This window comes from Limulus polyphemus, unplaced genomic scaffold, assembly GCF_000517525.1.
Source record: "Limulus polyphemus unplaced genomic scaffold, Limulus_polyphemus-2.1.2 Scaffold359, whole genome shotgun sequence".
NCBI lineage: Eukaryota > Metazoa > Arthropoda > Merostomata > Xiphosura > Limulidae > Limulus > Limulus polyphemus.
In genome coordinates, this window is record NW_013665969.1 from 370,137 (window position 1) to 387,583 (window position 17,447).

General features: G+C 31.9%; 1 protein-coding gene across 1 annotated transcript in view; it reads left to right on the top strand.

The window, feature by feature from the left end:
* Nucleotides 1-2,465: 2,465 nt before the first annotated feature.
* The window catches only part of LOC106457669 (kin of IRRE-like protein 1), a 110,263-nt gene continuing 95,281 nt past the window's right edge, over nt 2,466-17,447 (top strand). The window contains exon 1 of the mRNA XM_013917108.2: nt 2,466-2,902. Coding sequence (XP_013772562.2) covers nt 2,776-2,902 — 127 coding nt within the window. The 5' untranslated portion in view covers nt 2,466-2,775. The remainder of the gene's footprint in view (nt 2,903-17,447) is intronic.

Below are 17,447 nucleotides of genomic sequence, written 5' to 3' on the forward strand. Positions count from 1 at the left end.
AAAAGAAGGAACTGTTTAACACATAACGTAGTTAGTATAAAAGAAGGAACTGTTTAACACATAACGTTGTGAGTATAAAAGAAGGAACTGTTTAACACATAACGTTGTGAGTATAAAAGAAGGAACTGTTTAACACATAACGTAGTGAGTATAAAAGAAGGAGCTGTTTAACACATGACATAGTGAGTATAAAAGAAGGAATTGTTTAACACATGACATAGTGAGTGTAAAAGAAGGAATTGTTTAACACATGACGTAGTAAGTATAGAAGAAAGAATGTGTAACACATAACTCAGTGAGTATAAAAGAAGGAACTGTTTAACACATGACATAGTGAGTATAAAAGAAGGAATTGTTTAACATATGACGTAGTGAGTATAGAAGAAAGAATGTGTAACACATAACTCAGTAAGTATAAAAGAAGGAACTGTTTAACACATAACGTTGTGAGTATAAAAGAATAACTGTTTAACACATGACATAGTGAGTATAAAAGAAGGAATTGTTTAACACATGACGTAGTGAATATAAAAGAAGGAACTGTTTAACACATGATGTAGTGAGTATAAAAGAAGGAAGTGCTTAACCCATAACGTAGTGAGTATAAAAGAAGGAACTGTTTAACACATAACGTAGGGATTATAAAAGAAGGAACTGTTTAACACATGATATAGTGAGTATAAAAGAAGGAACTGTTTAACACATGATATAGTGAGTATGAAAGAAGGAGCTGTTTAACACATGATATAGTGAGTATAAAAGAAGGAACTGTTTAACACATGATACAGTGAGTATAAAAGAAGGAACTGTTTAACACATAACGTAGTGAGTATAAAAGAAGGAACTGTTTAACACATGATGTAGTAAGTATAGAAGAAAGAATGTGTAACACATAATGTTGTGAGTATAAAAGAAGGAACTGTCTAACACATAACGTTGTGAGTATAAAAGAAGGATTATTTAACACATGAATGTTGTGAGTATAAAAGAAGGATTATTTAACACATGACATAGTGAGTATAAAAGAAGGATTATTTAACACATGACATAGTGAGTATAAAAGAAGGATTATTTAACACATGACGTAGTGAGTATAAGAGAAGGAATTGTTTAACATATGACGTAGTGAGTATAGAAGAAAGAATGTGTAACACATAACTTAGTGAGTATAAAAGAAGGAATTGTTTAACACATGACGTAGTGAGTAGAAAAGAAAGAATGTTTAACACATAACTTAGTGAGTATAAAAGGAGGAATTAATTTTTGTCTGTGGGATGGGGTATCCCCAACTCATTCGGGAGCTATTACCACAGGCATTATCCGCTATAAATTTAAAGTGACAACAAGGACTGACAATGCTTATTTTATATTAAGTTCATTGTTGTTTTATAGTGTTGGTTTTAATCGCCTATTAACAATTAACGTAATTAATAGTATTGGAGCTATTTATTTCATTATATATATATATATATATATATATATATATATATTGATGTTTTCAAGGATCAAATAATAGAACTGATGAAAGCATGAGACACTAGATAATGTGTTTTATATTATATATTAAAATTATTGCTATTTCAAGGACCTAGTATAAAATAGACGAAAACAATTACCGTGATCTCAAGGATTGAGTACAGAACTGGTGAAACACTAGGCACAATACTATATGCATTATATTATATATAAACTTAATATATTGTCAAGAACCTGGTATTGAACTGGTGAAATTGCTAAACACTAAACTATATGTTTTACTTTATTTATAAAAATTACTATGTTTTAAGAACTTGGTATAAAACTGGCGAAAACACTAAACACTAGACTATATGTTTTACTTTATATATATATATAAATTACTGTGTTTTCAGGGATCCTTTCGAAGCTCTTTGCAGATATTCTTTTAAGGACCTACGATTTAGTTGTCCAAGTATCTGTTTGTATAGTTGAGAATGCTAAAGCCTTTAATAACAAAACTTTTGAAGATTGGAAATGTATAATGAATAGTGAAATACAGATATTTTATATCAGGATTTACAAATTATGTATATTTGCTAAGGCAACGCGGTTTCCCAATACACTCGTGACATTGTCCATATCATATTGAATTTTGTTTTTTTTATGAACTTTTGAAATGTTTACGTAACGTACTGCTCTTCTTAAATGTTAAAATATAGTGAATCCCACTACATAGTTCCTGAAGGAAAGGAATACTTTTTCCTCAATAGTAATTTCCATGCTCTTTACATTTTTGTTTGCTGAAGTGTGGAAGACGAAAATGCTCGAGTCAACTTTGATAGTCAGCTCACACTTCTTGATTCTACGATGGTATAACTGAGCACTGCAGCATCACATGACAGCCCCACGTGACCACAGAACCGAACTAATGCCCCGTGCTGGGGGAACTGGCTTAACATTCACGGCACGCCAAACTAGATATGCTCCATGCGTCACGTTAACCGGACTTCTCCTTATCGCACTGCGGCACGAGCATCGTGACCATCCTTTAACAGCGACTAAGTGACCAAAGAAACTCTTCAGGCGTCGGAGGCGCCACTGGATTCCTTTCACCTACCGAATCTACGAGTTACGACTAATAGTAATTACAAGTTTTTGTTTTTTTAGTCAGGCAATCGCCCTGCCTATGAATACTAACTTCTCAGGTGCACAAGTATCTTTACCATACATTTCAAAACTTAGATTAATCAGTATTGAAAATAAAACGAAATCGAAATAAAGAAAACTTTATATATTGGCGGGAACTAATCTCTCAACATGTTTGTCAGCTTTGGAAAAAATATGAAGAAAAATGTGTTGATATGGACGGGCAAAGTTAGTTTAGTCTCTGTAGCAATGGTATATCTTGTTCTCCTGATTCTGGAGCAAGCTGAGTGTGTTAACGGTAAGTTCCTTAAACATGAGGCTGAGTTTATTTCAATGGTATGGATATTTAGTAACTACCTTGAAGATAGAAATAAGGGTGTGAATTTCTAACCTACGTATTCAGTACGGTGATTTCCTCAAATGTCTTTCGCCTCTCATAGTAGCGTAATAGCTAAGTGAAATTTTCTGAATATTTTGTTCTTTTTTCATTAGCATAATATGGTTACAAGATTAAGTTTTCCAGGACATTGGCTTAAGAACATAAGACGTACAATATTTGTAATACTGAAGATTCGATTGTTTGACTGTAAAATAAAGACATTGGTCTTATAGAATTAGTTAGTTTTAAATTAATTCAATCTAAATTAATTTGTTTTTAGGAAGAAATCTTTATTTCCCATGACATGGTAAAGTCTGTGGTAAATATAAATTATAACACCTATTAGAATTAACATATAAAGAGTTATCGGTTTCTGTTGTCACTCTACAAAGTGCAAAGAATGTTTAAATGCACGTAGATGAAAAAAGCCGTTTCTGTAGGGTCTTTTTTAGGGGGATATTTTTAGTTTCAACTTCAAATTTTATATCTGACTTTTGTACCCCTGTAAATCCTGTTTTATTGCAAAACACTGTTAATAACCTACATTTGATTGATCATGGACTAATAAATTACTAAGCAAGAACAAAATAGATACCTGTGAAAATATGGATTTAAAACAACACTAGTTAAAAGAAAAGACACTCTCTTATTAAGAATCAATGAAGGGCATATGTGAATACCACTTTCAGGCTAACTTTCGTTAACGCTCATTTCAAAGTAAACTTATAAATCACAGTTCTAATATCGTTCTTTTTATTAACTAGAATACTAAACATTGGCTTACTTTATTAACTATCTGATGCCTTACATTTACATAGATACTTACAGAATCCCATTGCTCTATTCTTGAAATCTCACGTTTGTCCTTCTGAATTTGAACTCCTAAATATATTTCCGATTCTCATGGATCTATCTTCTTTACAAGAACAGCATATCATATAACAGGCTTTAATCTTTTATCATCAGCAGTGTAAATAGAAACTAGATTTTCACAAATTATTTGTAATTAGCTGCAGCATACATTATAGCTGTTTTTATTATGAGAAACAGCTAAAACTTTACACAAAAGAGAAAGTTTATCTCGGATAAAAGTGACCCAAATACTTTTTACTTCATATTAATCTTAGACATTCATATTCTTACATAAAATCATTAACAAGGAGCTTATTCATGCTGAGTTATATTTATCTGAAGTCCCGCAGTGGTTCAGCGATTAGTTTGAGGGCTCATATCGATGAAAACCGAGTTTCAATACCCGTTGAGGGCACAGCACAATTAGCTCATTGTGTAGCTTTTTGCTTAACAAACAAGCAATTTAAAAACCTTTACTCAATATTAGTACAATATTGGCCAGTTATCTTGAAAGAAAAACCGTGTAATTCATAGGGAAAATGTATAGTCAACTAGTAAGTTTCTTTAAGCACAAAGCTGCACGGTGTGCTTATCTCTGTGGTGCCTACTGCAGGAAACGAACTCCAAATTTTAATGTTATTACTCTTCGAAATTACCGCTGGACCACCGGAGGGCCATGTGATCAAAACCAAGTAAAAATACATGACTTGTTTCTACAAACACGGGAAAATGATTATAATTCACAGTTTGCGGGTCAATACCTGTGTTTCTTAAAGTATACCATAAATATGCTGTGACGACACTTCTCGTTAAACAACTTACGTACATATAATTTGCTTAAAGCAACTAATTCAACCCGAAGCAAGGTGGGCCGAGCGCTGCCCAGTGGTTACCATGCTCGACATGGATCTGAGGATCTGCACACTGGGGTCTTGGTTGCATTATAAGAGTGACTTTCTGATTCCACTGTTTGCTCTGACTAATGTAGCCCAAGAATTAGCGGTGGATGTTTACTAGTTACTTTTCCTCAAGTGTATCACTTCAAAAGTATGGACAGCTAGCACTGAAAGCCCTCGAGTAGCTTCGCGCGACATTTAACAAACAAACCAAACGAAGCAAGGTTTACCAATCGTACTTGTCTATCACCCGCACTTGCCTAAATATATTTTAGTCTAAACGAATCAGATGTTACTAGATAACTCTTATTTATTTGGAAAGATTATGTAGTCTCACAGACATAGTTCTTTAAGATTATTGTATTTCCTTCATTTCAAAATCCTATAAATATAGAAGTAAAAATTTGCAACTATGATTAATGTATTTTACTGTCTTGTAAAATAATTTCCATGATCTGAACATTGGAGAAAAGTTCTTAAAACTTACAAAGAAAACTTATTTGATTATTATTTGAAACAAACAACATTTTCTCTTAGATATATGATGTTCTTCTTTTTATTATATCAGTTCAAACAATTATAACGTATTAAATAATTATTAATTTCATTTTACAAAAAAAAGACAAAGCTTAAACTACGGCTACCTTGAATGTTTAAAAAGCTTGCTTGTTAAAATGTACGTTTAACAGAGACACTAATTATCCCAGATATCCTTATTTAATTAGTCTGAATAGTATAAAGACCTACAACAGAACGAGAGCCTTTAATATAATATTTTTATACTACAGCGTAAGATTCGTAATTGTTATTCAATATGCTAGTTATTAGTACGTAACCACCATCAGTCCGTACTGAATTAAAATTAACACTAGATAAAAATCAGGTATTAAAAAATTAAAACTTTTCATAGATATTGTTTGATTGATGTACGATTAAAAATTCAACAATTTGTTCTCTTACTAGAATTTCTATCGAAAATGAAATAAATAGAAATAAGCCTTTCACTTGAGGAATTTAGAGATAATTTGAAACTGTTATTAACTAACTCCAGGCTTCTAAATGTGTCAGTTTGATGTTTGTGCTAACCGAGTAGCTAACACCACAAATTATCAATAATTAATTAAAAACGACACTACGAGCAGATATATTATTTAGTTTTGCTTAAAGACCAATCCTACATTATTTTGGTTTCATGTTTAAATTGGTACATCGAGAGTAAATACAAACTAGAGTGCATGAAATTTATAATTCTACTAATTCCAAAACGAGTTATAACTCAGCAAAATAAAATCTCCTACATGAAACTTAAGAATTTTTTTGCTTCTTTTGATTTGCAATTGACTATTTTCTTAAGTGTCCTCAACTATTTCTGTTCTTTTAAATTTTTTACTTATTTCCTGGGATATTTGTAATACGTTAAGATTCTTTTTCTGATTTTATTTTTATTTTTTGAACCCTGCATACTTCTTAGTAATTAGGAATTTCATAGTGTTTTTTTTATTGTTATTAATCCGGAGAATATAAGAATATACTAGTTTGAACATCATGGCGTCAGAAACGACTGCAGGTGTTCTCGTGCACATAAGAACGGAATCACAATGAACATTTGAAAACTTTTCTCGTTTTTCCCTTATGATTATTTGAAGTGAGGGAATAAAACATGCATTTCAAGTCTAATCTGATTTTTGAAAATGTCTCTTGACTGATTTCTCCTCAGTAAAACACAACATTGTAGTATTGTGTAGCGTTATGTTTTGTTTTCTTAGTATAATGTTTCCTAATAAAATATTTCTAAATATTCAAGTATTTGATATTTGCTAAATTAATATATCTTTTTAGAATAGTAACATACCCGCATCCTTATTTATTGTTAACAACCACTACAGGTATTACAACACTTTCGTTACGTTATATCTATATTATATCTATAATTGTTTACAAACACATGGACAATTTGCATTAATAATAAATACTTATTTTCATCCTTGTGATAAAATAAATAATTCTAAATATTGTCGCACAGTTTACCATAATTATAGTTAACATAATTAATATAAGTAAAGCTGTTAAAACTTCATCTCACCCGCTTACGATACTACCGATTATGATTCAAATTAAAACTCTCCGTGTTCGGATACCTAAGAAACTAAAGTGAAAATGTGAAGAGATACATAAACGAAAACTTTAAAATATATCTCTCTAGTTATAAAGACTTAGTATTTAGACGTACTACACTGAAGAGGTTTACAAAAAGGAGATGTGTTACTACTCTATTATTGTAATTTATATTACAGTATCAAATATACATGAATTAAGTTTCATTTTCAAAAATTTGAATTAAATCCATTTTCTAATGGTGTTTGTCTATCAATCTACAGTCTAAGTCTGAATCTAGTAAAAGTAATAATTAGTTAAGTCCCACTAAGGTAACGAAAGCTATTGCTACAATGACAACAGGAATCGTCGTTACGATGGCAACGAGAAAAATCGTTATTACTTAAAAGTATGAATAGAACTAGCTTTACTAAACTAATATTCTACCGAGGGTACTACCACTCAAAGACTTTGAAACAATTAACAACTGATGATATATCTACCGCCAAAGTTTAGTCTCTGAACAAAGTGATCACGGTTACAAAAATTCAGCCACACGAAGTTCCAGAAGACTATTATCTTTGTGTTCTCTCACTTGAAGTGCTGTGAATGACATGTTATTTGCGTGATAGGCAATACTAAATTATTGTAGTTATTTCATGAATTATTCCATGCTTGGTTCTTATAGTAGATGACAGTATTACGTCCATACGTGACGTACGGCACACGATGAGCTCTTCTCTGAATCCACTAACTGTTTCGTTAGGGTTTTTACATTTGTACAACAATAAATATTAAATTAAAAAGAGAGAGATACAAAAGTGAAAACTATGTGTTGTTTTCGGCATGGAAATTCACTGTGTGTTTTATGTTAGTGATTAGCAAAATAATTAATTATTATTGAAACACTTATTGATCAAATAAGTATGAAAAAAAATGCCGAAATAGAAACATTAAGCTATACATATTTAAAGATGACTTATTTCTTGACTAGCCGGCGTTTACATGTAAACCTTATTTTTTAAGATAGTATGAATCCAGTTATTATACTAGAGTGACACTATATCAATGTTATTGGGCATGTCTTTGAGTGTTTAATGCAGGTTTCGAAAATTTTCTTTTGTAAATCCCTATAACCTAGAAATCGCGAAGACAGATAAATGTGTAGACCAACAGACGTTTCTGTCATATAATATCTGTTCCTGTGTCTTGAAAAAAAATCGTTTAACGAAAGAGAAATTTCAAAGTTAATTATATAAAGTAAACCATTCAATTAAATGGGTAGTAACGGAAGATTGGTGGTAAATTTGAGCAAGAAAGCTTGATTAAAGAATGAGAAATGATAACATTTTATTAAATGTGGCTATTTCACTAGATAAGATTAATATCTCTACTTTTTTTTTGAGTAAAACCGTAGTGGTTTGTAAAAACTTCCTATGACTTTGGAAATTAGAAGGTCCACCACATGTGATTTTTATCGAACCATCCTAAATTATGTATTGAGAAATTCAGTGCACATATATTATTGATTTTTATAGCTGAACTCGGTATGTCTAAAAGCTAAAATCTGTATGGTAACAATTTTAACAGTTCAAAGTTAGTTGATTTTTTATATATTTCAAAACTCACCAAAAGTATCATAGAGAAAATGTAATTAATAGAAAATTGTTTTCACTTGGCTACACATTATCTTTCACAAACTTTTCTACTTAACACAACAACAGAACTGCTAAACTTATCTTAAACTCATACGCGCATTATATCTTTTACTATAACTATTACCAAAGTATCTAATTTTACTGTTTTGAACAGACTTCAGACTACATCTGTAAAGCATGCTCATGCTCAGAAACAACTAGATTATTTTCTTCATCACGCATAAGGAAGCATTTAAGTTTATTTCTATAAAAAACAGCATAGTGTGCATTAATTCAACGTTAAAGCTAGTCAGATAATTAGGCCCATTAAACTATTCTTCATTCATATTGATTAGGGATGCACGGGTAGTAAAATTTGGCCGAATACTGGGTCCGGATACCCGGCCACTAAGCTTCGGCCGGGGCCATTTCTTCCCTCGCTTCTCCCCCCCCCCAATAAAAACATACACTAATTAGAAACAAAAACAAAATTCACGTTTATTACATTTAACCGAATAATCACCAATAGAACGTTCCAGTTTTACTTCCAACTTTCAAAATGAACTAACAAAAATGTGCACACCAGTTTGCAGAATGCCTGTATTTTTGAAATTTGTTTCAGTTGTACTTGAGGAACAGTAGCTTTTGGCGTTTACGGGTAAAAGTCTTGACCTTTCGCGTGTGATAATGTTGCCAGCAGCGCTAAAAGCCAGTTCGCTGTCTACACTGGTTGGAGGTGCGGAGAGATAACGCATTGTGGGAAATCGAGCATCATTTAACTTTCCAAAGTGAGGCCAGTGAAAGCAAACGCAGAAACAGTGATGTTGACACGTTTTAGAATCATTATTCCCATTAATGCGTAGCCCCAACTTCTCAAATCCTAACTAACCTCTATTGTTCTTAAAACCCCTACCTTTCCCAGAAATCCATTTCTCAAACCATGCCTGTTATTAACCCCTACTGTTCTCTGAATCCCAACTGTCAGCGGACAGTCTGTCTTTGTTGCTCGAAACACTGTTTTTTAACTAAACTAATTATTAACTGTAACTTTCAGTACTACGTAAGTTGCCACTAAGATTAGAGGTTAGATGCGATTTTGAATTACCCGGATTCGGCTGTTTTTAACTTCAACATTCGGCCTGAGCCGAGTATTACCGGGTAGCTTGTTTGTTTGTTTTAATTTCGCGCAAAGCTACACGAGGGCTATCTGCGCTAGCCGTCCCTGATTTAGCAGTGTAAGACTAGAGGGAAGGCAGCTAGTCATCACCACCCACCGCAAACTCTTGGGCTACTCTTTTACCAACTAATAGTGGGATTGCCCGTCACATTATAACGCCCCCACGGCTGAAAGGGCGAGCATGTTTGGTGTGTGAGGGATTCGAACCCGCGACCTTCAGATTGCGAGTCGTGTGCCTTAACCACCTGGCCATGCCGGGCCTACCGGGTAGCCCAATAACCGGCCGGGGTCGAATATCTGGCCGGGTACCCGTGCATCCCTAATTTTGATATTTAAGAACGAAACACACACATTTGGAAGTATGATTTGGTTACTGCATAATTCAAAGTTATACAGTGGGCTATCTCTGCTCTCTCCACCACGGATATCGAAACCCGATTCTTAGAGATGTATTCTTAGTTTTAATTTTAATTAAAGTATATTGATAACGAGCAAAACGCCATTATGTCCTTTACATAAAAAAACAACTGTTAATCAGCATAACTTTAGTTATTGTTTTAACTCAAAGTTACACATTGTGTCAAACGGAGAGAATCGAACCCCGGATTTTAGCGTTGTAAGTCTGTAAACTTATCACTCTTCGACTGGGGGAGACCATATATTAGTAAGAGCAAGCGGTTTTAGGAGTATATATATATTTTCTCTAAAACAATAATAACTTTAAGATTGCTGATCTTATAGTGATAAATTGTTTATTTCAAAATTAAAAGTAAATATCTTTAATTTATAATTCCAGGTAGAAAGCGTATCAAATGTACACGTAATCCTTGTAAGTATCATATAATCCAATATTATTGGTATGAATAGTCTTATAAATCTTTAAGCGTCATTTCGTTGTTGTGAATGCTAACTGTCTTAAAGATGGATAGTCAACAAACCAAAAGAAACAGGTAAGTTGATAACATTTCAATTCCAACTCTTTTTATCATAGACGACTGATAAATCCTGAGCTATACTTTTCCTAACCATACAAATATGGTTTCACAGAATGAAAGCAGTAAGTTTCTTCATAGCTAACTTAATTATATTATTGTGTTGTTCCAGATACAATAGTGAGTGATTGATATAAAAATAGCATTTCTTAGTTATAATAAGAAACAACTTATTTCGAAATTTTCTAATTTTAAGTGATTTCATTTGGGCAATAACTTGGTGAACATATCTCAAAGGGTTTCAAAAATTCTTTAAAAACATCGAAGGACTAAAAATGGTTTCAAATGTTCAGCCAAGTAGGCTAGTATACCCTCCAATTAATGAAATTCCTGGCAACGCTAATGTAACTTTTATTGAATCGATTAGACATTATATAACTATTCGTAGACTGGTTGCAGCAACCGAATGTAAGAGGAACAGAGAGAAATATATCAAATATATTGACGGTGTCTAACTGGATAAACAAGTAAAAGGTAAAACCAAATTCCAGATATGAACACTTCACAGGGAAGTTCATTTAGAGCAGAGTAGCTTGGAAACAGCTAGAGCTACGCATGAATTTAATAAGTTCTAAGTGTTACTTCATGTATAAACTCCAGAAATAGTACCAACGTCGAGCAACATAACACAATAACGTAACCACTGTTTAAAAAGAGAAATATATATTGACGTTCACTTTAGCGCATTTGATCGAAATTACTGGTGGCTCACAACTGGTTAAAACAGTAGACATCAGAGTATCGTATAGCGTGTAATATCTCAGATAAAAATCATGAAAATTTTATAGTAATTAATTAAGCTAATATTTATGATTTAGTGAGTTTATTGCTGATACCTATTATAAACGCTTTCAAAACTTCTCAAGAAATGAAGCCAAGGTTTACAATGTGTTAGTTAATAAAACAACACATTATTTACAACAACGATTAGGGTCAGGAAGAAATAATACAAGATTTTAGGCATTTAGAACCAAGAAACCTTATATAACAATAAAACATATGGTCATTAAAACTTTTATATTCGAGATTAAACCGATAACAGTTGCTGTTTGTTATTAAACACTAAGCTACACAAATGGCTGTTTGTGCTCTGTCCACCACGGGTATCGAAACCTGGTTTCTAATGGCATAAATCCGCAGATATACCCTGTGCCACTGGTGGGCCCGATGACAGTTACTGCACTAGTTTCTCTTGCAAAATATTACACGGATAGACGTCCAAAAAATGCTAACGACAACAATTTAGACGTCAAACTGTCATTCAAAATTGCATGTATCTGTGAATTGTCGTTTTTAGACAAAGGTGAAATGAAAATAGATATTCGAAATCCGAAGACTATTTGATAAAAAAAAAAGCTTACTTGTTCTAACTCTGAACAGGTAGGTCAAATATTCATTAACCTAAAAAAAAGTAAAAAATTGTGTTCTTTGCACCAAGAACAGAGAAAACCGACAAGTAATGAAGTTTGCAAAAGTTGAAGCATTTTGTCAAAGACTCTGTCACTTCTTTAAATGAAACTTCACTGTCATCAAATGATCAGCTAAACGTGAAATTTGCACATTAGTTATCTCTAGGTTTCAGACACTGGCATGTTAGGGTGCACCTAGCTGTGGAGATTTACTCAGAGTTGTAGATGGTGAAATGTTGTGGTGGCCCCATCTGGGAAGTTTACCTCTCACCTTTAGAAGTATAAAATGAGCACTTTGAGCTTTGAAATTCAACCTACAGTTGCAGATGATCAGGATTTTTAGGTACACTTAACTCTCAAGTGCTCCTCACAATTTGCAGAGGATACGAAGTTTACGTTCACCTAAGCTGTAAAAGAAACATAACATATTTTTTCAAGTAAAGAAATTGAAAACATGTAAAGTTTCATTTATAATATTTTCTTATGGTATGTCTCAGTTTATAATGTTTATTATAGCAATGATTATAATATGTCTAATTTTATAATATTTTGTTCAGCAACGGTTATGTTATGTCTCAGTTTTGACTCATACTTAGATGTAGAGCTAGAAGCATAGAGTAACTGATAAACTCAATATTATGGAACGAAAAAGTATGGCCCAAAATAAAAGTGGTTGGAGTGGATTTAGAAGTAGATTAATAGATTAACCGAGACGTTTGTTTATCGAACAGAAATAAAGGAAACGAAAACTTACGAATTAATTATGAGGTAATAAAGTAGGAAGAACGATAGTCTTACTGTTTTACTACCGAAGTAGAGCTTGAAAAACTATTTGGTGTAAGATGATGCTACATGTGTAAATTGAAAGAGTTTTTGAAGTCTTATCCAAGAGACAAACCTACATGTTTTATTGAAAAGATGAAATACTCTTGAATAGGCTTTCTTTTAAAGAACTTAACGATGTAATCAAATAGTATTACCAGAAAATTGTTGTGACGATATTTTGAGATTTAAGTATGACTTATTTTGAAGTAGCCATACAAGTATAGAATACCATTTTGAAGTAGCCATACAAGTATAGAATACCATTTTGAAGTAGCCATACAAGTATAGAATACCACAGAAACATTTTAAGGATATTATTTGCCTGGTATATTTAAGGAAAGGATGAAATATTGCACAAATGTTATGGTATTTCAAAAGATTGTAAGGAAAAGCAGAAAGTTTAGGGCACCTGCCAATGCTTAAAATTGATGTTTCTTTCCTAATAACGGAGAAAAAAAATCATTTTCTTATTTTACTGTGATTATACCTGGCTGGGAAAATGCAGGATCACGTTGGTGTATGAAGTAGGGATATCCATGAACTTTGCAAAGTGGTAAAATCATTAGTGTGCTATAGGTCCATTCACATATTAAGAGATAATTGGAACAAAAATGCCACAACAAAAGTAAAGAAAGGTCACTTTCTCATATATCTATATACTAGGCTGAACGTTAAGTATAAGTGGTGAATTGAAATTTAAAATGAGCCTAAAGAGTTAGATACAAATAATCTGGTATGAAAGGAATGAAAGAAAGCGTATCTTCATACTTAACACCTTGGTGATTAGATATGTAAAGGTAAGATAAGCAGATATCACCTGTAGATTAAAATATTGATAATGGAGCTTCAGGAGCGTTATGAGTATCAATACCAAATAGAACTTTGATAACTTAAGTTATATTTGTAAATGAACATCATATCCTTAGTAGTGAAAAACATATGAAACAAGTAGCCTGAAATCACAGTTGAAAGTCAAAAACACTTAGTAACACAAATAACTCCAAACATTGTTGACAAGTGAGATATTCCGTATCAATAAAGTTGATGACATTTTCAGATATTTTCCAGGTAGCCTTTAAGCATAAACCTTAAGTTGTCAACACATAAACCAATCATAAGTAATCCATACAGGTTACTTGAAATCAAACAAGAATTGCTGTCAGGCATACATTATAGATAAAAAGTGGTAACTGATAATTATTCAATTCAATTATTCAATTATTATACGTCGCCGAACGAAAGAAGGTTAAAATTTCATTCACACACACTGACAGCTATTACTAGATACCTAGACATTTACTTTTGGATCCTATGTGAAAATATTAATACACCCTTATATCTTTTAAATTACTTACTACATCTGCTACTCTTAGTACTTTACTTAATCAAATTCAAATAAGAATTGGAAGATAGGCCTATGCATGGTATGTTATCACTATAACATTTATGGGACAATGCTAACATATTTAAACAATAAACGGGTTTCCAGCACAACGAACTACTGGTGTAACTGTTAAGCCACAAGAAAGGTCATTTAGTAATGTCATCCGTTCCTGTTTAGCCACAGGAGAAAAAACGTTCTACAAGACAAATCTTCGAGACTAACTATTGAAAATGATATAAGTATTGTAGATCTCAAATCTGATAGGATCCCTAATGTTTATGAAATGGCTCACTGTTAATTAACAAACTTTATTAACAACTCCGTCAGCTAAACAACCGTGTGTGGCGACAAGTAAAATACTCTGTAACTCGCCTAGCCTTCAGAACTACAGTATTCCATCGTGTAACCTTCAAAACTACAGTATTCCATCGCCTAACCTTCAAAAATATACAGTACATAAATGTATATAATGGTGCTGGAAACAAAAGGATACCAATCTATTAGGTCAGTATAACCAGAAAAGATTATTCTATAGTTAAGTATAGTGTCTGGTCACTGTGTGCTGTTTATAGATTAGATTCCATCGACGAGGAATTCATTTCAGAGAAAAATAATCATTAGCTCTTACTCCCACTGATCCAAGTAAACGTTATCGAATAATCAAGATAGATGTCTGCTAACGGAATTGTTAATGTATTGCCTTATACTAAGTTATAAAATTCTGAGGAGTCAGACTATTCACTGATACTAATAACACATTCTCTTGAACAATCAAGATAGCTGTCTGAAACGGAAATGTTAATGTTTTGTTCTGTACTATGTTATAAAATACTGAAGATGGAAATATTCAAATTCATACCATTATAGCTTAATAACATTTTCAGTTATTTTGATAGTTTCTAACTTATTTTACAAAAAATAGCATTTGGATAAATATTTCGGATAATATACCATGTTTAAAGTTTCTGTATACTTCATACTTCATCTGTAGGAGTGATCCTCCTTTCGGGTATTAGTACAACGTTGATTAAAAGTACTGTAAGTATTAAAAATTGCAGAAATATATTTAATTCATAATATTATTGTTTGAGATTTAACATAATAATCTGTAATTGTTAACTCTTTAACTTATTTTTCATTGCGCTTTTTATTGTAGAAGTATATTTAATTCAACATATTATTGTTTGAGATTTCACATAATAATCTGTAATTGTTAACTCCTTATCTTATTCTTCATTGCGCTTTTTGTGTGTTGCAAGATAGCAAGGTCGAATAAAACCCATTTGTACTAGCCTACACCTCGTGAGAGAACCATGTGACATTTAATCCCTGTATTAGGTGACTTCACTTACTTCACCTAACCACCTGGAATTAATGTAAGTGTGATTATACCTAACTGTATTGTATCTTAATGTTTCGCGAAACAGTAGTCATGTATCTTTGAATTCTGCTTGACATCAACAAGCTTATGGATATATTGAACACTATGGCTGCTACTGATGCGGTTCTGACTAGTTGTAGAAGTTCTATCTCATTGATTCTATTAATTCGTACGTTGAGAGAGTACTTGTTAAATAAATAAACACATTGTTAGATTGATATTGTGGACAAAGTTCCTGATTTAATGTTTAAATCACGTGACTAATGCAAATCTTTCCTGTATCTCTATGAAGTACTGAATTTCTGCCTAAATGTAGTTAATATCGATCATTGTCCTAATGTTGATGTCAGACAAATTTCTGTATAAACTGTTTTGTTTCATTTCAAAGTTCATTCAGTTTACATTTTATTTGATAAACGTCAAACATGTACATGAAGAATCGTCATAAGAATATACTTTTCTGCTTTGAAAAAAAAACATTTGACATCGAAGATATCAAACCTGGTCACGCAGATTTTTTAGGTGCTATTTCATTCGACAGAATAGCAACTTAACTTTCTTTGATTTAATCAGACGAGCAACCTTAACCATAGTAAAATTTTATTCGTGATTTACTCTATTTAATATGTGAAGGTTTTCTCCCTAAACTGTTGGAAACAGCGCTGACTTAGGGTTTACAAACTTTGATAGGTAGTGTCATCTATTGAACAAATCGTTAACTCTCACGTATTAAAAAAAAAAAACATGCTTACAACATAAAGCTTGTACATTTGAACATTTTATGAAAAGAGTGTCTTATAGCTAAAGAAAATGACAAAAAATACAATTTAGCTCCAGGTGTTTGAAGATAAACATCTTCTTCAAATGATATTTAAAAAAAAATAATGAATCAGGTTATCCAAAATATCCTGTCTAAAGCTACTCTAAGACTCGTTTAGGCTTTTCTGAATTAATTATTATTCTAATTGTAAATATAAATTTACTGCAATCAAGTTATCTAAAATATCCTGTCTAAAACTACTCCAAGACACGTTTAGGCTTTTCTGAATTAATTATTATTTTAATTGTAAATATAAATTTACTGCAATCAATAAATTAACAGCTCAATTTGATAAAAGAGTAAAAAAGTCTTGGATATATATACATATTTAATTACAAATAGCTTAAAGCTGTCGTTAAGAAGATCATTTCAGCTGTTTCTTTACTAAAGTTTATAATTTCCTCTTGTTAATACTAGTTACTTAATTCAATTTCAGAAGCCTGACTAATTGTAGAAATTTTAAAGAACAATACTAACAACTCACCATCGCTATACCAAGGCATATCTTCCAAACCCGTAAAATTGTGATTACTTCCTCTCGTACGTACTCTAAACATATAAAATAGGGCTATTCAGAAAAGCAGCGATGAACTCATAAAAATTGAAAAAATTAAGGAATATGATTTTGAAAGATTTTATTCGTTTTAAAACAAAAATACGATGATTTTATTTTATATAGGTTGTGTAAATCTACTAATTAAATCCAAATATTAAACCTCTGTCTCAATATGAATACGTTAAGTATAAATTAATATTAATTTCTGTACCAAACAAGCTACTTTCTTTCTTGTAACTTTTTTATGTTTCTGGCATTTTATTCACAGCAGAAAATAATTTATTTCTAAGATTCCACATTTGAGGCTGTGTAGATATATATATATATATATATATATATATATATATATTACTTAACTTTACTTATTACGTAAGTGTAGTAGTATTATTTACTTACTTATTTTTAGTTAACGTTTAGTTTTAGTTTTTAAGTTAGTTACCT